At 38.3% G+C, this 21,733-nt stretch overlaps 2 protein-coding genes and 1 long non-coding RNA gene across 6 annotated transcripts; 2 read left to right on the top strand and 1 right to left on the bottom strand.

The window, feature by feature from the left end:
* Nucleotides 1-1,528: 1,528 nt before the first annotated feature.
* LOC117730540 lies at nucleotides 1,529-4,833 on the bottom strand. The gene is made up of 5 exons (XR_004609468.1): nucleotides 3,924-4,833; nucleotides 2,930-3,092; nucleotides 2,560-2,672; nucleotides 2,137-2,199; nucleotides 1,529-2,018 (listed from the first exon to the last, which is right to left on the bottom strand). It is a non-coding gene; the product is annotated as an uncharacterized LOC117730540 (long non-coding RNA).
* Nucleotides 4,826-9,594, top strand: srsf3a (serine and arginine rich splicing factor 3a). The gene is made up of 7 exons (XM_034532294.1): nucleotides 4,826-4,954; nucleotides 5,654-5,706; nucleotides 6,212-6,416; nucleotides 6,499-6,633; nucleotides 8,764-8,787; nucleotides 8,881-8,961; nucleotides 9,059-9,594. Exons 2-7 carry the CDS (start codon nucleotides 5,703-5,705, stop codon nucleotides 9,084-9,086), a joined length of 477 nt encoding a protein of 158 aa, XP_034388185.1. The 5' UTR covers nucleotides 4,826-4,954; nucleotides 5,654-5,702; the 3' UTR covers nucleotides 9,087-9,594.
* Nucleotides 9,595-9,795: 201 nt separating this feature from the next.
* Nucleotides 9,796-20,734, top strand: rab44 (RAB44, member RAS oncogene family). Of its 4 annotated transcripts, XM_034532243.1 has the most exons (11): nucleotides 9,796-9,921; nucleotides 10,163-11,322; nucleotides 12,541-15,939; nucleotides 16,570-16,643; nucleotides 17,145-17,215; nucleotides 17,324-17,452; nucleotides 17,528-17,609; nucleotides 18,428-18,542; nucleotides 19,285-19,383; nucleotides 19,488-19,564; nucleotides 19,677-20,734. In XM_034532243.1, the coding sequence occupies exons 2-11, from the start codon at nucleotides 10,186-10,188 to the stop codon at nucleotides 19,759-19,761; spliced, it is 5,268 nt and encodes a 1,755-aa protein (XP_034388134.1). In that variant the 5' UTR covers nucleotides 9,796-9,921; nucleotides 10,163-10,185; the 3' UTR covers nucleotides 19,762-20,734. The 4 variants fall into 4 exon arrangements, with proteins under 4 accessions (XP_034388134.1, XP_034388132.1, XP_034388135.1 ...); XM_034532241.1 differs by having other exon boundaries at nucleotides 10,163-15,939; XM_034532244.1 differs by lacking the exon at nucleotides 10,163-11,322 and having other exon boundaries at nucleotides 9,803-9,921; nucleotides 11,845-15,939.
* Nucleotides 20,735-21,733: the final 999 nt, after the last annotated feature.

The following is a 21,733-nucleotide window of genomic DNA, read 5'->3' as shown; positions in this document are numbered from 1 at the left end:
AGACAGGGGCTTTATTAGCATGTCAAATTAGACATGCAAATTCACATTGCTCTTGCAATAGGCCTGGTTTAAAAAAAATGTGCCCTTCAAAGCAAACAAAAGGGCGTCCAACTATTGACACAAAGTGCCCATCACAGGCAACACAAAGGTGAACTCAGTCAACTATTTACATACAGTGCTCATCAAAGCACACAAAAGAGGTGCGTTTGAAACTAATTACATAAAGTGTCAACATTTGCCACAGAGATTGGGAGATTTATGCACCGTGAACACTTACAAGAGACCCCTACATCAGTTTGAGTGGTGGCTGCTATCTCATACAGCAGTTACTCTGTTGTGAAAGGCTTGTGTCCTTTCCATACACAGTAGTGGTCATTAAGTACATAAACTACTCAGCAACTTGCTTAATCTTGCGCGGTTTTGATGCAGAACATGCACATGTAGTGGAGAATATTTAAACGGTAATACTATTATATCCAGTTGGTTAGTGAAAGTAAAGGATTTTATTCGCCAAAATAAATTGTGCACTCAGTCAACCATTTCAATTCAGTGCTCATCACAGCATACAAAAGGGCTGCATGTACAACTATTAACAGAGTGTATTTACATGCATTTCTGTCTGACAACTGGAGCTGGGTATCGTTTATTGTATACCCTTAGTGATATCAATACCAAGAAAGTGCTGAATTCGATGCAAATTGTGTGTGTCCCACTGGATTGCTAATCGTATTGCACAGCGGCTACAGCTTCAAACGCAACCCAGAATGGCGGGAACACGTTACATCGGTAGTCACAGTCATGCCCTCTGTTAGCACCGTTGCTAGCCGGCCAGGCAGGCAATCATGTTTTTTTTTAATGGGTTTTCATGGGTTGTAGCCTCAGTGGTATTCACATCGCATTATATTGAAGATCATTTGCCGTGAAAATTACATAAATATTTTTCACATGAAATAAACATTGCACTACACTAGCAAATGCATGCAGAGAAGTCACGGCAGTTTGGTGTACATGAAACTTCAGAACAATGGTCCTTGAAAAGTGGTGAGGACTTGGTTTATAGAGCCAAAAGTGGTCATGGATAATGTTCAAAAATGTTATACTCTTTAATTCTTCTAATGGTCCTTTCCATATGAATCCTAAGGTGAGCAATGTCTTGTGTCTGCAACTCTTGGGTAAGCTGTCTATTAGACTTTGAGAATTCTGGTATTACAAGACTGACATTTATGGAAGACAAAAGGTCACTAATGAGGAAGTCTTTGCCTGCCATTACCTCGTCCCCTTCCTCTAACAAAGAGAGAATCCCAGACGACTGTGTGATTTCTTTGTCTGATATCGAACCTACATATAAGTTACTGACCAGTTAGTTCACCATATGGGCTTATGCCCACTAAGGACTTAAGTGTGACTGTTCCTTTGTGAAGGGGGTAGGTATCTGAATTTAGTACTTCTGAAGTGGGCCTTTTTACATTTAATTCTGTACAATCTAGTATCACTCTTGTACAAGGGAAAGTATTTTTGAAAGAAAGAGGCATAAGTTAATTTACTTTTCTCGTGAAGGCCAAACAAGGATAGATCCTAACATGTAATAGAGAAAGTTTGTAAAAATAATGCAAATTCTGCTGGCAGTTGTCTGTGAAACATTGAAACGAGTAGCAAGATCCTGCACTAAAAAAACCCTGCTTCAAATGGCACAGAAAGAGAAAAAACTGGTCTGTGAGAGTAAGGCTTTGCTCTTTAAATCCCTTTCTCATAATTTGCTGATCTTGACCCCATCCTAACATGCTTTCAGCTGTAGGTTGCAAAGCCACAAAAACAGCCATGAGAGTTATATAATCTTTAAACCCTATGTAGAACATATTTAGCATTGGAATCATTCAAGAAAGAATCTGTTCCTTCTTAGTTTCACAAGCTCTTCTTGGCATGCAATGGTCTTCTGGGCCTCTTGAAGTTGCTCCTCCAATGGCAGGGGTCTTTGGTTGTAATCATGATCGACATGCTGCAAACTTGTCTCTACTCTTCTGAAAGTGCAGAGTAAAGATGGAAAGATGTTTGTTTTATGCGGTCATTCGAGTAGTAGCTGATATCTTGCTAGAAGAACAGACTGTTAAAGCTCTGCGAACATGACAATAGGATTACCTTGATTTGGAGCCTAGGTCCCTTTCAGGTGCATCCTCTCCACAGGGAACATCATCTGCATGACTGGAAAACAGCAGCAGAAACATGACTTTGGTCTGCATTTGATCAGGGAATTTCATTTGCAAGTAAAATGTTGGGTCTGGCAGGTAAACAATTCAGGTCACCTGTAACCTTGGCAGATGCTGTATCAGCACACACATTATTATCATGAATATTATTATTATTATTGGTCTACTGGCAGATGAGAGACTCTGAGATTGTGAAATTGTGATGGTGATGGAGAAGGTGTCGGAGGGTAGCAGGATGTCTCTCTTTAAGTGTTGGTGAGCAGAATCTAATACATTCTGTGACATTATAAGACATGGCATGGTGGCAGTTTTGCCCCAGCAAGTTGTTTGTAATCCACTGGTAAACCCTGTATACCTTGATCTAATCACTTTCATCCTGCCAGTCCCCTCCTTCCACTTCTTGATTCCTCTTATGGTCTTGGTGAAGCAGTCGTTTGTGGAAGAAGCCACCCTTAAATTTTTTGTAATCTGTAAAGATAAGATTTTATTAAACGGAACAACAATCATCAAGATATGGCTGCTAGCTGTCTATAATTGATAGGGAAACACCAGAAAAACCCAAACGATAGCTAGCTAACATTTTAGCCATAGCATATAGTCAAACCGTTCATTATTTCAACACAATAAACTATATGGTGAGACCCGGCTAACTTATGTATCCTATGAAATCCACCTTGTCTGGTGGACTTCAGAGTTAGCAGAAGCAATTTGCCAATTTAACTCACTTTGTAAAGGTTGTAAGAAAATGACGAGATGGCTTCTTCCTTTAAACGAGTCTTCTGTCCAGTTTTGTTGAAGCCTCAAACAACCGAGCGGTCATTTGGCTCAAAGTCATTTCTCCTCTGTGTTAATGCCCACGTCTCTCTTTTCACCTTATCTTTTGGGAACCTTCACACACACAAAAATACATTTGAAAACGCTACAAATTTTGCACGCTTTTGCAGTTTCAATTCAGGCCCATTGTATACGTTATCACCACAAAACTGTTGTGAATAAACAATGTAAGACTGCTTTACTCAATAAAAATGATTGATAAATATAATGTTAGTGATATAGGCTTTTTCTTGTTCATCTCGTTCTCTTGACAGGAGCCCAACTTAAACTAACTGAAGCACAGTCACTAATGCTGGCCCCACACTAGAGAATAATTGGGCATATACATTTGGAGATGGTTGGACCCTCCCAACAATCGTGTGTGTGTCTGTGTGTGTGTGTGTCTGTGCAGATTGTCTGACCAAATTATCCTGTAGTGTGAGAAATTCAACGGCATAATCCGACTTTGATCAGAAATCTACAATAATCATTGACAGCGCCATATATGTGTGTATATATATATATATATATATATATATATATATATATATATACATATATATATATTATATACACATACATACACACGTATATATATATATATGTATATATATATATATATATATATATATATATATATATATATATATATATATACACACACACACACACACACACACACACACATACATATATACACATGTGTTATGTATTATGTTACTTGTTTAAGCCTGGTGTGTACAATTAAGTAAAGTTGTGTGTAAAACACCAACAACAACACAACTATGCTCCCGTTTACACACCCGCTCTATCATCCCTAATCCACATAAAAATCAGTTCATATTTTTTTTAAAAGAAAGAAAAAAAAGCACGTCACGGTAGAGTTATTGTAGGATCAATCCTCACCTGTGAAATGTTATTTCCTTCTCTTTGGTTTCTGGTACTTCTTTCATTGGAGCATCAGACGGCAGCACGGAAATCGTGCATTTTCTCCTCGTTTCATTTGAACTGTCCCCAGCGGCGCGGCAAAGACATTACCCTTCTCCTTCTTCTCTGGTAACTTCCGGCAGATGACGTCCTTTGTGTTGCGCTACTGCTCCCTCTACCGGTTATAACCATCCACTGTTTTCCAATTATATTGTAGACAGGCATGTTAAATAGCCTTTCTAAAACGTTATACCCCCCTCCATCGTCTCTCTACTGTTAATCACAGCTTTAATTAGTACGTGCACTATTGTCTGAATATAATGTCTAGTAAGATGTTTCCAACTGACAAATAGTTTACTATTTAAGTTAATACTATTGTAGCCAATTCTGAATCTACTCAATTCTGAATGTACTCATTGATTCTGCTTGTTCTACGACTCCTTCCTTTTTGCAGACCAAACTGTGTCTGTCCTTTAAATATAAGTGTTATAACGTTATTTATTTCCACATAATCTCTCTTGGCCGTCACCGCCATGCTCACTTGTCTACTTCCTCGTTTTCCGTGCTTCCTGCGTGTGCTGGTAGCCACGCGTGCCTAAACGTTGTCTTTCCCTAGACTGGCTACCCTGAATTAGTAAATTATATTTCATATACAAGGTCTTGGCAATTTCCTGTTCTATCCCAAGTCATACAATATCTGTAGACCTATTTTACTTTCTGTCACATCATCCTTGAATGATCTGACATCCTCCTATTGACCCCACTGCTGCCTCTATATTTAAGCTATATTTAAAAGCTATTATCCCTATAACTGTAACATTCCTAGACATATATTTAATATATTTTATTTACACTTCAGTTCCTCCGTCTATCACAAACCGGATGTAGCGTGCCCGTCTATATCTACGTATGGGTGGTGACTGTGGACACAATGAGTTAAGCTAGCAGTTGAACCGGACGGCGTGTTGTCTGCTGCTAACATTTTTATCGAACTGCAGATACAAAGAAGGGTGAGCTACATGTCTTAAATATATCGATAAACATGATTGCCTCAACGTTTATACCACATAAGATCGGCTAGCGTGTTCGTGGGCTCAGACGTTCAGTTTATTTGTTTTACCGTCGTCGCGGTTGTGCAGAATGTGCTAATGCTAATACCTTCTGCTAACAAAGCTAGCATGAACGTCCGCGGGGGTTGGGGATCCTGGTTATATGGATAGTTGGTAACTATTGGCGCTAACTAATTTGGACACGAACGTATTGTGTTCGTGCTCGTTACGGGATATGTCAATCGAGCGAAACTGTTGTAAACTAATCAAGACCATTACACGATAGTCTCAGTTTCCTTGAACGTTGTGACGCACGAGCTAACGAATTCCAAATACTTCTGGTTAGCTAGTTAGCATTAGCGTGGTAATGTGCAGTCAACATGAGATTTTAGGTAGAAGGACAATGCAGTCCAATTCATTTTGATTATTACATCAGTGAGACAGTTTGCAGTATTTAATGTTTTTGTTTGGATTTAACTTCAATTGAAAAAAATGTTGTTTTTGAAGAGACCGCTTTTTTTAATGCTCTGTTGAGCGAGCTATCTATGTAGGACGCGAGTGAAGCGGACCGAGATTATATTTAAATTGATTTGTAGACATATATTTTACAAAAAGGTCAGGTATGTGGCTCTAATCATTTCTGATTGTCTTTTCTTTCAGGCACACCTCACTGTAGGAATCGAATAAGAAGATATTTTAATCTGGTGAAATGAGTAAGTTGCGAGGGGTTGTTACTCCTGCTCAAAACACTATGGTCTTTCCCTCCAGGAAATTATTTAGCTGAGATAAGCCACCCGGATCTTGACATACTAATTATCAATTTGTTAACTGAGCATTACTCCAGTAAGTGTATGACATGTTCTGGTTCAAATAAAACCCTGTGGAACCCTGCACTACTGGTGGAATCTACAGCAGTGTTTGCACATAGTGGCCAGGGTGGGAAATTGTTTTAAGATTTCATAATTTGCCCCTCACACCTGCATTAGTGTTTTATGCCTCTTTTCATAATGTTCAATCCCAGTTAAAGAGACAAACTAAATTGTGAAAAACAAGATGTAATTCATTGTGTGTGTGTGTGTATATATATATATATATATATATATATATATATATATAATTGGACACTACAAGTCTGCATCATGTTAGACGTGCAACATTAATGTTCAGAGTAAGTTATTGTGCATTAAACTTATCGCTCCACGGTTTGCTTTCTTTTAGGTCAAAGTGACCAATTCCCCCTTGACTGCAAGGTTTATGTTGGGAATCTAGGAAACAATGGAAACAAGACTGAGTTGGAAAGTGCTTTTGGGTACTATGGTCCTTTAAGAAGTGTTTGGGTTGCCAGGAATCCCCCCGGCTTTGCTTTTGTAGAGTTTGAAGATCCCAGAGATGCAAACGATGCTGTGAAAGAACTGGATGGAAGGTAACTGTCTGCACGTTTTTCAGTAGTTGTTTCTATTGTAGTGCATGATTTGCACTGTCCCACTCATGTGACTTTTCTTTAGACACATGTGTGGCTGTCGGGTGCGTGTCGAGTTATCCAATGGAGAAAAGCGCTCAAGGAGCCGTGGCCATCCTCCATCCTGGGGTAGACGGCCTCGCGATGATTTAAGACGACGTAGTCCTCCTGTCAGACGCAGGTATGTATTTCCTACTGAATTGTTTTTATTTACAATCTCATTTGCACTTTAAAAAAAATTGTTTTTCAGCACAAATTACAAAGTATATTTATATTCCCCACACACTGTAAGCATTATTTTGTTACTCCATCCAAATATTAGTTTGACAACCTTTCAGAGTGACAAATATTCTCTTGTAGCTTTAAATCTCAAACCTATTAAAGCTTAGTTGACCTTAAGTCAAAATGAAGTAGAAATAAGTTTATCATAGCTATGGTCTAAATTGAATTATCAATCTTGGGCTTTAAATCAATATTATTATTATCACACATTATAAAATGAGTTCATCATTATTCTGTGAATCCGCCTGCTTCAGGATTTGATTTATTGATGTCACTCATTTTTGTGTTTTAAAAATCTACAATAACCAGATGACACTCTTTATTGTTTCCAGGGGTATTATTTAATCTTTGCTAAATTTGACATTACTATTTATGACGTCTGTAAAAAGACCAAACTACTAGGGTGATATTGCTTTACGGGGACATCTTAAGAGGCAAAGTTTGCACTTCATAATCCACCCAACATTTTTATAGGTAATTTCTAGAATTACATTCTGCAGGTGTACATTTTGTTTTCTTTCTGAGTTCAGTTGCCATCTATTAATAAAACTGAACCCCGTTGCAGAGTCACCACCACGCTTCTCACCATCTGAGTCAGTCAACTAGTCTTCTTTCAGCATCATGTGACTCCTGACCAGGGAGCCCCACTCAGCTTGGCTGGTGTTGTCAAATGACCACGGCGCACCGCCAGTCGTCAGGTTCCACCAACCGTTTGGTTCCTGAGCATGCAGTTCGCAACATCCTCCTCCTCTTCCTCCAACCTTAATCCAATCGACAGCGGCCCACTTCACATTATCAACCAATCAGCGTCTTTACTCGGTCTATTCTCCACACAACTACTGTATCAACGGGAACAGCCCTTGGCTTACATCCCCACTCATCCCCCAAAAAGGCAGGGAAAATCTACAACTACCCCTTCCAACCAGCCACCAAGCAACTTCATATCGGCAACATTTGCATCATGTTGCAAATCCTCTCTGCAATTCGACTTCCCTCACCATCAGTCTGGCTTCCTTGCGTCATATCTATCTTGTCCAAATCCCCCAAAATAGTAAGTTGCTTTTATCCTGCTCTTTGTAGTTTTTATGCTTAATCTAGCTTTCAAAGGTGCTTGACAGTTTTCGCTCAGCAGTTAAGTATTTCAGAGCAAGTTCAGTGCAGAGCTGCACAAATCTACAGATCAAAGTTGTGGTCAAGGAACTTTGCCGGCAGTCTTCTATTTGCAAAAAAATGAACTACATTTATCTGATGTTCACCACCTAATTGGGCTGCAAAGTGCATTTTCATGGTTCGACATTAAGCCATCTTGAGTTTTAACTATTGGAATAAAGCGTAGGTTTTTATTGCTTTAATGTTTGTCCCCTCTTCGATGCAAGATATCTTCTCACCTAGTGCTTAATTAAACATTTAAAATGTATGTCACTTCTAAGTTGTTTTGCAGCCATCATTGGAGCTAACACATGTAGGTTACTTGTGGTTTTGATGCTACAGTCACAATCAGTGGTTTACAATACATCTTATATCCAGGTTTCTTTGAACTGAAAGTAAGTGCACTCAAAGTGTCTTTCTGTTCACTGTGTAGAGAAATTTACTTTTATCGTGGACTGTAGATCACTGACCCTGGCGGTTGTCATCCAGTGTTGAAAAGCAGTTTTATAGCCTCCTTGAAGCCGATCGATCTAACATGTTTTGCCTATTTGTCATAATTTAACTTGTAATATAATGTAGTTTTGTGTCCAAGGCAAGCGTTAATGTCGACCCCTGATTTTGTTCTATATTCTGAAATCTGGAGCCACAATTGGTGCTCATTGGACAAAGTTTCCTTTTTTTTTTAAATGAGTTGATCTTGATGCAGTTCATGGATGCAGCTGGTCCTTCTGTTAACAGACACTACGTGTAACCAGGTTTCCACGTGTAATCCATGTCTCTAAGGATCAAGAATACCAAAGGTTTCATTCGTGATAGGAGAGCAAAAATCGTTCCTAATTTATTTATTTTTGCTTCGTTTTTTTTACTTGACGTACACTAGGAGGAGGAGCCGCAGTCGCAGCAGGTAAGCTTGTAACAACTGTTTTTATTTATACTGTGTTTGTCAACAAATAATGGTAAAATTCATGTGAATTGTTTTTTTGGTGTGGTTCACCAGGTCTCTTTCAAGAGACAGAGGGAGACAACGATCTCTCTCCAGAGACAAGAAGTGCCCAAGATCCATCTCACGGTCAAGGAGGCAAGTTTAAGTAATATTGGTTATCATACTGTACTCAAGATGGTTGGAGTATTTTCAGTTATTTTGCACTTATTGACGAGTTTGTTTTATTTTACAGTCGTTCCCGGTCAAATGACCGAAAATGAGGACCTCAAACGATCATCCATCTGCGGATCTTGCTATGGTTGAGGGAAAATACTAATTTTTATAGTCATGTTTTTCTTTTCTCCTGGGTTGGTCAAGTTGCATATTGTGTATTGGCAGTCTGTTGATTTTAACAACAAAGGACTAGTCTTTTTCTCCTAAAGCAAATTCTATCTTACCCTGCATGTTTTGAAATGGAATACTGGTTTATTTAGTTTTACATTACCATCCTGTTTTTTAAATTTTTTTTTTAACCGTTGAATTAAAGTTCATGTAATGTTTTATTTGCTTTTTTAAATTCTTGGTTGACTCTTAAATTACCAGCAATGGTGTCATGAGATGCACCAGTAGGAGCATACTTTATACTAGTGATGAAAATTGGACTGGCAACAAATGATGTTCAATACTGGCACTGTAATTTGCAGGCTATCAATAAAGCCCAAAACGTCTAATTCGGTGTTGTACCTCTGTCACTTTTGCAAATAAAAATAAATCATTAACTCAATTCAATTTAGCTTGACACTGAGCTGATGATTTGTGCTGCAGATAAACAACTTGTTCAATAAATGGTTTTCCAAGGTGACTATCTTGCTTGTGTTTTAGATGAGATGAATCTATAGCCATTTTGTAAAAGTAAATATGGAACGTAATGCTTTATTCAGTTCAGGAAGTAATGCATATTGTTCTTGCCTGATCACGCCTGCAAGTGTAGCCCACACAGGAAGTTATTGGTCATGGTTGCAGTAAAGGAACACCTCCCTTGTGTGAAATGTATTTGCCGTTCAACATAGTCCTGACATTGCGAATCAGCTCATGATGTGAAGACCAGTTTGGGTGGTAAGTGGCGTAACGATTGCATAGAAGGCTTAAAAATCAATTTGTTAGTTCAACCAAATATATTTAATTTATATATAACAATAATCCAAATACATTTCAAGGTTTTGTGTGCCAGAGAACAAAAATGATTGTGAAATAACGTTGCAGTATTGCATAGGCAAAACACTGTTGGTTATTTGATGCTGATGGGTAATATATATAAACTTGATATGCTAATGTATTGCATGACTGACTGTCTCAGGCTTTAAGAGAAGATAAGAAGACATGTCTGCTCAAAGTAAAAAGAAAAGGCTTGCTTCACGTCGCCGGATAGCAGACCAAAATGAAATGTCTAAGATGGATGACTTGCATGTCACGGGCAGTACCTTTGTAGCGCAACATCACATACCAGAAGAAAATACTGACTCATTAAATGTATTGGCTAATTTAGAAAATTCATATTCTGAAACCCAACATCCACCTTCACCTAAACTCTTGGGTAACCGAAGGAAATTGGGGTCTCGTCGAAGGAATATAGAACAGCATGTGAAGGACTCAGTGACTGAATCATACCAGGAACCCAGAGAGGAAGTTGAGCATACGACCAGGGGACAGGCAGACGCTTCTGAGGTTCAGAATGCAACTACAACAAACTGTTCAGAGGCTGACTGGGAGAGTTTCAGTTCCAAATGGGAAAATCTGCAAGCAGACCGAGATGAAACTGAGACATACTCTGAAGTGATATCTGAGTCTTGTAAATTAGTGAAAACCGTGCAGGAAGCAATTGACAAATCTGACCTTCACAGTGAGGAAATCAAAGAAGTTCCACATCGTGTTAGCATCTCTGAGTTAACTAGTTTAAGTGGTCTTTTCTGTCCAACAGTTGATCAGCAACTGATTGACCAATCAAATTGTAGGGAAATACCAGAAGAAAAACCTCCCAGTGTGTGTTCTGTCACAGAAAATGAAGGCAAGGAAAGAGATGACAACACAGAATTGTTCTTTTCTAGAACCACGGAAAATACTGAAATGGAATGCAGTGTTCGGCAAGGAACAATTTCATCACCAAAAGATGAGTTGCCTACAAAAGTCAAACAAAACGAGCATTTCAATTTGTCTGAAGTCGTAGGTGCTCATCATTCACAAGACGCTGTAAACAAAGTGCATGGAAATGATATTAAGCTAATGATTATGCATGAAGTTGCTTACTCATCTGATAGTAGGATGCATGATGCCACAGAAAATTCTGAAATATCTGGAAACCTGATGAACCAAACTGGAGTCTGTGAAACAAACCAATCTGAGTTGATTGTGAAGAGTATTCATGATTCATCCACAAATCAGGATGAAAATGTGGAGGCTTTAGAGTGGAACAATGAGAATTATTGTGTTTATGATACCAACAGTGAATATCATTCAGAGGTTGCTGTAAACAAACTGCATGAACAGGATGTTGAGCCAAAAGAAAATCAAGAAATGCCTCAACTTGATTACTCCTCTGAAAATGTGATTCATAATGCCACAGAAAATTCTGAAATAATTTCTGGAAACCTGATGAACCAAACTGAAGTGAGTGACACATTCCAATATACGTTGACGGTGAAAAATACTGATGATTCTCCCACCAATCGGGACAATTCAAATCCTGACAACATACAGGATGAACATCCTACAGAAGAAAACCACTTTGAGGTCCCAGAGCAGAAAAACAATGTTCATGTTTATGAAAGCAAGGAACCTCTGATCAGCGACATAGAGAGACTTGACACTGCATTGAGTCAGGTATTTGAGATAGAAGGCAGAGTAGAGGATGATACAAAACCCAGTGCTGAACAAACAGGTCAGCAGGAACAGGAAGGACTCCTCTCTGAAATGGAGGAGAGTGCATCTTCTTTACAAACTCTGCAATCTGAAATAAATGTTCCTTTTGACTCCCAACCTCAGCCAAAGGACACCAGCTTCAACTCCAGTGGGAACAGAAGAAAACTGGGGTCTAGCCGTAGGAATAAAAGAAGACATCATGTCAAAGACTCTGTTGCTGAATCAGACCATGAACCTACAGAGGATGTTGTTGGAAATATCAGTGATAATGACACTCTTGAAACAACAGAAATGACATTAACAACAGAGACAGCAGTGCAGGAAAAATCAATGGAAACCTTTCTGGAAGGAACAGACACATTTGACACTGCTCAGACTGAAGATGTTAGTGATCCAGTTAAAGAAAATGCACAAGATGGCACACTTGTTGGCATCGCCAATCTCAATAGTTCGGGTTTACAGTCAAGTTCAACAGTAGATCAACAGACGATCGAACAATCAATTTTCAGGGAGATGCCAGATGAAGAAGTTCCCAACGTGTGTTCTGTGACAGAAAAAGAAAACAAGGGAATAGACGAGAACACAGATAGGTTCAGGCAGGATGGAAAGTTACAGGGCAAATATTTGGTGAGTCAGGATTTAGAGTCTTCTATCACACCTGAGATAACCACAGAAAAACACAGCAGCAGAGAGCATACAGAACCCGAATGCAGTTTTGAACAAGAAATATATTCATCACCAAAAGAAGAGTTGCACGGAAATGAGGGACAAAATAAGATCTTCAACTTACCTAAAGTCAAAGGTGATTATCATTCAGAGGTTGCTGTAAACAAACTACATGAACAGGATGTTGAGCCAAAAGAAAATCAAGAAATGCCTCAACTTGATTACTCCTCTGAAAATGTGATTCATAATGCCACAGAAAATTCTGAAATAATTTCTGGAAACCCGATGAACCAAACTGAAGTGAGTGACACATTCCAATATACGTTGACGGTGAAAAATACTGATGATTCTCCCACCAATCGGGACAATTCAAATCCTGACAACATACAGGATGAACATCCTACAGAAGAAAACCACTTTGAGGTCCCAGAGCAGAAAAACAATGTTCATGTTTATGAAAGCAAGGAACCTCTGATCAGCGACATAGAGAGAGTTGACACTGCATTGAGTCAGGTATTTGAGATAGAAGGCAGAGTAGAGGATGATACAAAACCCAGTGCTGAACAAACAGGTCAGCAGGAACAGGAAGGACTCCTCTCTGAAACGGAGGAGAGTGCATCTTCTTTACAAACTCTGCAATCTGAAATAAATGTTCCTTTTGACTCCCAACCTCAGCCAAAGGACACCAGCTTCAACTCCAGTGGGAACAGAAGAAAACTGGGGTCTAGCCGTAGGAATAAAAGAAGACATCATGTCAAAGACTCTGTTGCTGAATCAGACCATGAACCTACAGAGGATGTTGTTGGAAACTTCAGTGATAATGACACTCTTGAAACAACAGAAATGACATTAACAACAGAGACAGCAGTGAAGGAAAAATCAATAGAAGAAGTTCCCAACGTGTGTTCTGTGGCAGAAAATGAGGAAAGAAACAAGTACACAGACAGGTTCAGGCAAGATGAAAATGTACATGGAAAATATTTAGTGATTGAGTCACACGTGAAATCAGAAGATATAGAGTCTTCTATCACACTGGAGATAAGTACAGAAGAAAGCAGTCCTGAGGAACGTAATGAAATTAAATGCAGTGTTGAGCAAGCAGAATTTTCATCATCAGAAGAGAATTTGAGGAACATAAATGAGGAACAAAAAGAGCATGTCAACTTATCTCAAGTTAGAGGAACTTGGCATTCTCAGGATGCTGTAAATAAAGGGCATGAAGAGGAGATCAAGCCAACAGATATGCAAGAAATCCATCAAACGGATAACTTATCAATTGACAGTGAATCGAATTTACAAGAATTTCAATCAGAAATTAATGCTCCTTTGGACTCCCAACCTCTCGAAAATTCAGAGAATATCAAAGAGCAAACTTACAAAGACTTTAACCCAACAGGGAATAGAACAAAATTAGGGTCAAGCCAAAGAAATGGACAACTGCATGTCAAGGACGCAACACAAATGTCATTAGTAATGGAGACAATGAGGCAGGAAGAAATAAAAGAGGGAACTGACCTAAACGCCAAATCCGCTGGGGAAATGAGAAAAAATAGATCAACTGTAAATGACAAAGAAAACGCAGAAAAGATGTCGGAGGATGACATAATTTTACCAAAGAATGTGATGTGCAACAACACAGTTGTAACAACAGATATTACTTCAAGTTCGGGCAAAGATGACTCCGTCAAGTCCAATAAGAAAGTCACTGAGAAGGAAAATGTCCTCATAAAAGAGACTGAGGATTTAGGTCAACGTGCAGGATGTGACACATTTAAAATGAACTTGATTCAATCCCAAGAAGTCTTAGTTTGGAAAGATAATTCAGACATAGAGAGTAGTTCATATCACTATGATGTCACCGCCAGGTCAAACACTTCAGATGAAGCCTTTCACGTCCAAAACACAGAAGCTTCACATTTTGACTATTCCGAAACTATTATGCAACAGACAAATGAAACATCAGAAACTGATGGAAATGTCACAATGAAATACGTTAAAACAGGAGCGGAGAGTACAAAGTATGTACAAGTTCATGAACAGGATGAAGATGGAGCACAATTTGAAGATCCTACAAAAAAAGAAAATGAAGCCCAAGAAATTAATGTTTCAAAGGAGATGTTTTCTGCTCCACACAACAATACTGACACTTTGGCTACATTTGACATTGGCCTCGAGGATGAAAACCTCAGAGCAGAGCCAGTTGTAGATGTGTCTGAGGAAAGTGGAATTTCCAGCCAACAAGGGATACAAGAAAACACTAATTTGCAAAGACGATCCAATCAGTCCAAACAGAAGAGGAGAAAGATGGGCTCTACTCGCCGTACTCAACTCAATAGTAAACCAGAGGAAAAGAGAGTAGAAACAGAAACAAGTGACAGAGAAGCTGACAAGATGGAAGTGGAGGAGTTAACGATCATTGCAACAGCAGAGGTATCGCAGAATGAAACTGCTAAACCGTCACTGAGTCTTGTGTATAAAGAACAAATGGAAACCGATGAAACCAGCACTGTGGACGGCATGGGGCAAAAGCTACAAAGCTCTGGCTTGCAGAGTAACATGATGTCAGATTTAGACTATTCAAAGGCTCTCCCTCCTGAGCAATCTGGCTCCCACAATGAAGACGTTGTTGATCCTGTTAAGTTTGTTCATGCAGCGGATGTGAGTGACCGTAAGAGAAATGTAGATGTTAGTGTGGAGCCATCACAGATAGATGAGACGCATATCACCTCTGCGTCCACTGGAAGAACCCCAATAAACGAGGAAAGGCCAGAGAATGTAAACATAATACAGGACCAAGCTTTGAAATCCACAGAAGCTCTCGTTTTGGCAGATTTGGAAATAGTGAAATCTGTAGTCAAAGAAGGAGCTGGGGTAGGGCATATAACTGCTGGGGCGAGTAAACAAGAGCCGGACATCGCAAATGAAGGAGCTTACAATAAAAATCTAGAGATGAAGAATGCAAGTTCATATTTAGAGACAAGCAGCAGGAGAAGAAAGATGGGCTCCACCCGCAGGAATCTCAGAACAGGATCCAAACAAGAAGACTTGCATCAAAAGCAGGACGTGAATGATGAAGCAACAGAGAGTGCAACTAATGTTGGAGATGTAAGAACTGAAAGTTTCTCAAGCATCATGAATGATGAGCTACAACTTGATGGAAAACACAAAGACGGTGGCTCTGAAACAATAGAGTACAGCCACACTGGTGAGTCTCACAAACCTCTGGCCCACCAGACATTTGAAGAAAATCCTGTTTCTCAAGGCCAACTAGTAGAAACCGAGCATCAATTGACTCCCAGTTATCTCCCTGCAATGCCATCCACTTCTCCCAAACATGATTTAATATCAGAATCAGCATCTGGTGGAAGAAGGAGGAAAATGGGATCTCACCGGAAGTCACATGGACACCAAGACCCTGACAACCAAACTGCAAGAAGGGACAGAATAACAGATACACAACATGAGAGAGATGTCAGAAGTATCAGAGAAGAAAGTGCCATCAAGACTGAGGAGCTGAGAGAAGAATATTTGGGCCTGGACAAAATATCAAAGGTAAGCAGCAAAGAGTACTTCTTCTTTTACAATCCATTCATTTCTTGTAGGAGTCTTACATTATGATTGTTTCACATTGTACTGAAACTGAACAGCTTTTGTGTATGTATAATTCTGAGCCTTTGGCTTGAAGTTGTTTTTTTTGCACAGTAAGTAAATGTTGTGCTGTGCTTTCTACTTAATAAATACATATTCTTGCTTGTTCAAGTGCTTGTTGGAAGAACAACAATTATCCAAAATGAGGAACATGTACCACACAAAAAGTTTCACATGCTGAAAAGGAGAACATAAACATGTATCTTGCTGCTTGATCTTGATCAATGGGTGTGTGTTTGTTTAAGGCATTCAGCTTGTTTATATTCACTTTACTGGCAGAGAAAAAGCCAAATGTTTTACTCGTAATGCACATTTCTTTATTAATAAAAAAACACCCCTTTTATGTATTGAAATAAAAGCCTGGCTACTTTTCCTTTCTATAAAATGTAATATTTAACATTTTATCATTTGGAAAACAAAGGAGAAAACAATATGCTGATAATCTAAATGTCTTGAATTGAAGGGGACATCTGGAAATCTAAGAAGAATCTCCCCTCCTGTCGCCTCATGTTTGAGATGTTTTTGTCTGTTCAGGTTGATAAAAGTCACAAGAAGCCATTCTCCAACCTCAGCACCACAAAGGAAGGAGAGCACCCAAGGCCTGTGAGGTTAGTCTGACACTGAGGGACAGAGATATAAACAACACGCCTTGCCCAGCTAGCTAGCTGTTAGGTTACTGTCATAGATTATGCTTCATTCATATCAACATGGGCCAAATGTCGGTAAAATTATTACAGCATAATTCATTTGATCAGTTTTAGTTAGTAAGTAGTTAGGTGGGTTTTCAAATTATGAAAGTTTACCTTTTCTGGGGGAGGTGTATTTTGAAAATATTGTAATTTTAAGTGTTTTCTTTATGTTTATAAAGTAGGATAATAATCATAATATTTATTTAATATGATTATTAAATTACATTTAAAAAGAAGACACTCAGATATCTTTCCTTTTATGTAGTTTTTGTTTTCATCTCAACTTTCATCTAAACGTATGGTTTGGTTGAGGATACAGATGGCTGACGACTAAAAACTTACCTGATTGTGACTATTTTTTCGTATGCCACTGTACGTGCTGTGTTTAGTTTGAACTATGTTTGGTTATCTGTTCAACAGTGAGAAGACACCTGAATCAGTGACTCCACTTCAACACCATTATGCTGAGAGTCAACATAAGTTGTCTCTGGGTAAAAGGAACATTTATACTTACACACAACAGTTAGAGATGAGAGAGGGAAGTTTAAATGGAGAAATATAAAATATAATGTCTAAACAGAAAATGCTCCTGTTTGCAGTGAGTCGAGCAGATCTGAGATCAAATGCTTACAATGTGATGATGGTTGGAGACAGCAGTGTGGGCAAAACCTCCTTCATGAGAAGAGCTCAAAGTGGGAAGTTTTCTTCAGATATACCCGCCTCTATTGGTAAGTTCCTGATTATCATATTCCCACAAATGTGTGTAAACCTACAGAATAATGTTACATAAAGGCCCTTTGTAGGACTTGATTCCTGCATGTGGACCGTGATAGTGGAAGGAAAACCGGTGGTGCTGCAGTTGTGGGATACAGCGGGTCAAGAAAGGTGAGAATCCTGTTTCCTTTTACAGAGCATTAATTGGACACTTGCTGTTGTAATCAAACATGAACTATTGGTGAAAGCACTTTGTATTGCAGATAATACCTTTTTCGTAATAAATGAGACATTTTTTGCTATGGGAAATAACAATGGGTCAAACTACATCCAGCATTAATAATAACTATTTTGGTGTTTGGGGATCCCTCAATCTGTCCCTTTTGAGTAAGTTGATCTAGCTGCCTTTAAGAAGAAATTATGAATTTTCTGGTTTCATGTGTCTCATTGACTAGCGTAATGAAGCACTTCATGATGACTGGTGTTGTTGCTACAGACCGGTTGTCACTTGTTTAGCATTTGGATAGAAGCACTTTTTTTCCTCATTGTTACCCAATCTGAAGCCAGCATCCTTGGTTCTCAGCTGAGCACAGTCACATATACTGTACATATGAGCCTTCCAGAACATGTGCTGATAATGTGCAAAGTCTCCCTGAGGCCAGTCTGTAACCGGTTTCAGAACTGATTTTGCCACACCTCAGCAATGTATGCTGGAATTAACACAACAGAGGTTTGCAGTGAAAAGGCTGTTGGGGAATTGTTGTCGTGGAGGCAAATGTGCAAATACTGTGTCTCTCCAGGAAGAAATGTCCAGAATATTTATTGAGGAAAAAAAGCTTCTCTGCAACCTCTACTAACCCATATCATTAGGCTGATAGAGGCACACAACTAAACAAAAGTTGGCCAAAAGTGGCCTTTTCTGATTTAAACAAGTTGTCAAATCACTAGGTAGCCTGTAATCAGATTACATTCTTTCTTATCCTTCAAAGGTTTCACAGCATCACAAGACAGGTTTTCCACAAAGCCCACGCATTTCTCTTGATGTATGACGTCACTTCCTCACAGAGTTTTTCTGCAGTCAGCTACTGGGCAAGCTGTATTCAGGTATGTTGTCACTGGTTTTGTTTGTAATGGTTTTTTTTGTCACAGATGTTAAATCTACAGGTATTATTCGTGGCCAGACAAATTGTAAAGTTGCACTTGGGATCTCCTCCATTATTATTTTCAAAACCGATGCCAATGCAATACTTTAAAAAAACCATTTTATATTCAAGAGGAGAAAGGTGTTTTTCCACAATCAAAAGTTCTCAAACACACCAGCATTCTATGCCATAACACAAAGCAGTCATACATGAACGTTTCTTTTTTTTTTAAATTAGAAATGTCTGATCAAAGGTTAAGTAAAAAAGTCTATGAGGTATTTGTTGCTACAGCCAAAGACAACTTGGAGGTATTTAAATGTGATTCCCTGTCTTTATTTAAATAGTTATGCTCTTATATTATATTCAATTAAAAATATTCATATTCATATATATAATCTACATGACAAAAAGACAAACGTATGCCTAATTCTGTTTTTAAAACAGTAGCACATATTTACAGTAACTACAAGCAATATGTTATAATTTCTTTTGAATATTCATCAATCATACTTTGCACATTGCCACATTGATATGTGCTGTGGATAACATTTTTCCGTCTTCACTTGTGTATTTGAGAGCAAACTAAAATACAGCTTGATTAGGGTCAATAGGACATGGGACCTAATTAAAACATGTAACCCAGACTACAGAGTCAGATTGGTCTGTCGAGAGATGTTTGAATTGATATCCAAACAATTTTGCAGGAAGGGGCTGCAGAAAGTGTGACCATTTTACTTGTTGGCAATAAGAGTGATCGAGCAGAGTGCCAGGTTAAAACTCAGGAGGCGGAAATTCTCGCGAAGGTATGGGTCTGTCATATTACTTCTTTGCACACTCTTAGCTCAGAATTTAACTAAATAGTTCTGATCAAACAGTCAGTCTAAAGACAGCAGTTTTACTTCCACAGGAATACAACATTGAATACATGGAGTGCAGTGCTGCCACCGGGGAAAATGTGGTTCAGTGTTTGGAAACTGTGGCCAGGTAACGCATGACGTTTTTTTTGTTTTGTGCCATCTATCACACCTGTGCGACTTAAGAATGTTCTTTATTATAAGTTGTCCTGTAACGTTGCTTTTGATTGGGTTATTGGCAGGATGTTGAGTCAAAAGGTTGACCTAAGAGATGATACCATGGTGTTACACAAAGAGCCCCAAACAAAAACATCAAGATGTTGCTGAACAAGATGAAAACTTACTGAAGTGGAGAAATCCTGCACACAGTGAACATCCTGCAGTGGCTGGACTGGCATTTAAGAGAGTTTGTATGGACATCACAACTAAAACTGGAACTCCAACCATCTTGTATTAAACTGTATTAAACATTGTGTTAATGTATGCAAGTTACATTTATTTTTCATAATTATTGATAGCTGTTTTGTTATTTCTACTAAGCGGTACAAGTACATTCTTGATTTAGAGTTTTCAAATGGGGTACCGGAGTACTATGGGAACTGCAGGGTCAAATGTATTTTTTAAATGTTAATTACGAATATATATATATATATATATATATATATTCTTCAAATAAGTATACTGTAATTAAATAATGTCAATTTAAGTTTAATAAACCAACTTTTATATTCAATATAACAATGTAAATGGCTGTAAACTTTCCACTATTGAAACAAATGCTTTGTTCCCCTTGTTTTTCACCCAAAATGTGTTTCACTGGTCAGGAGGTACCTGGATAAAAAAATATTTCAATGAGGGTACATTGTTGATGTCAGGGAATCACTGATTCATAGTAGAATTTAAAATATTACTGGAGTGCCATAAAATATATTAAATGGAGCATTTACAGATGAGCTTGATATGTTTTGATGTGTATACTATATTGGATTGCTGGTGCAGGCTCTCTTTAGAGGCTGGTCAATGAACAGATGTTGAGTGATCCAACAAATAGTTATTACATCATGAATAATTTTGCACTGTGTTTTATCTTGTTGGACTGATTTCCCTTCTAACTGGTGCAATTTGAAATGTTTGCTTTCAGTCAATGTTTGCAGTCATCTTGTTCGGACTGAGGTAGTTGCATTTAATGCTGTTGTATTATGTTTGTGTATTTACCTATGACTTAATGCCTTTTATCAAACTGTTTTAATGTCATGCTTAATAAACCTCCAGAATGATGTCTGGGTGCTTACAAAGTTCATTTAAATTCAATTCAATTCAGTTTATTTTGTATAGCCCAATATCACAAATTACAAATATGATGGTGCATCACCAATCAAGGCTTTGTAGGTGAGGAGAATAATTTTAAATGTGATTCTTGATTTTACAGGGAGCCAGTGCAGAGCAGCTAATACAGGAGTCATGTGATCTCTTTTCTTAGTTTTTGTGAGTACACGAGCTGCAGCATTCTGGATCAACTGGAGGGATTTAAGTGACTTATTAGAGCAGCCTGATAATAAGGAGTTGCAGTAATCTAGTCTGGAAGTAACAAACGCGTGAACCAGCTTTTCTGCATCTTTTTACTTTACAGGATTTTTTTTTTTTCATTTGTGTCCTTGTGAAAGTTGAAGGTTTCCAGACAAAGACAACAGTGTTCCCAGACACAAGTCTTACAATGGTATGAAGAGCATGACAACAATGGCGTCACAATAACCTCATAACATCCCAAAAGAGCTTTTGTAGGAAACAGAATTGCTGAGAGCATCTTCCAACCTCATCGAAGGACACAGACAATTACACCAAATCCAATATTAGTGGTAGGCTCCATTTACCCACCAGAAGAATGTATCTTGTTGCCGTGAGTTATTCAGATAATTCCACTTCTACTGGAACATGTAAACATTGTAACTTTGTTCAACATTAGAAAACATGTGAAGTTATCAATGATATGGGAACACACATGAAAAAAAGGAAGTGTTTCCAATAACTATGAATTTATTCATCTTTACCATTTTCAAGGAATGTCCTATTTTCCCCATAAATAATATCCCATTTCAGTTTAAGTTCTTTCCAGGAAACAAACCTAAAGGTTATGGGAAAATTAGACATGTAAAATGCATTGTTACTAAAAATCTTTTAAAATGGGTTAAGACAATGCATGGTGGAAGTTACCAGTGGTAAAGCTGTTGGGCTGGTTATGTTGGATTTTACTGTAGTTTTAAAGAGACAACTTTTATGCTGATAAAATTTGTGCACCGTG

Source organism: Cyclopterus lumpus, chromosome 5 (genome assembly GCF_009769545.1).
Source record: "Cyclopterus lumpus isolate fCycLum1 chromosome 5, fCycLum1.pri, whole genome shotgun sequence".
In the NCBI taxonomy this organism is placed as follows: domain Eukaryota; kingdom Metazoa; phylum Chordata; class Actinopteri; order Perciformes; family Cyclopteridae; genus Cyclopterus; species Cyclopterus lumpus.
This window is presented reverse-complemented; position numbering and strand designations above follow the sequence as displayed.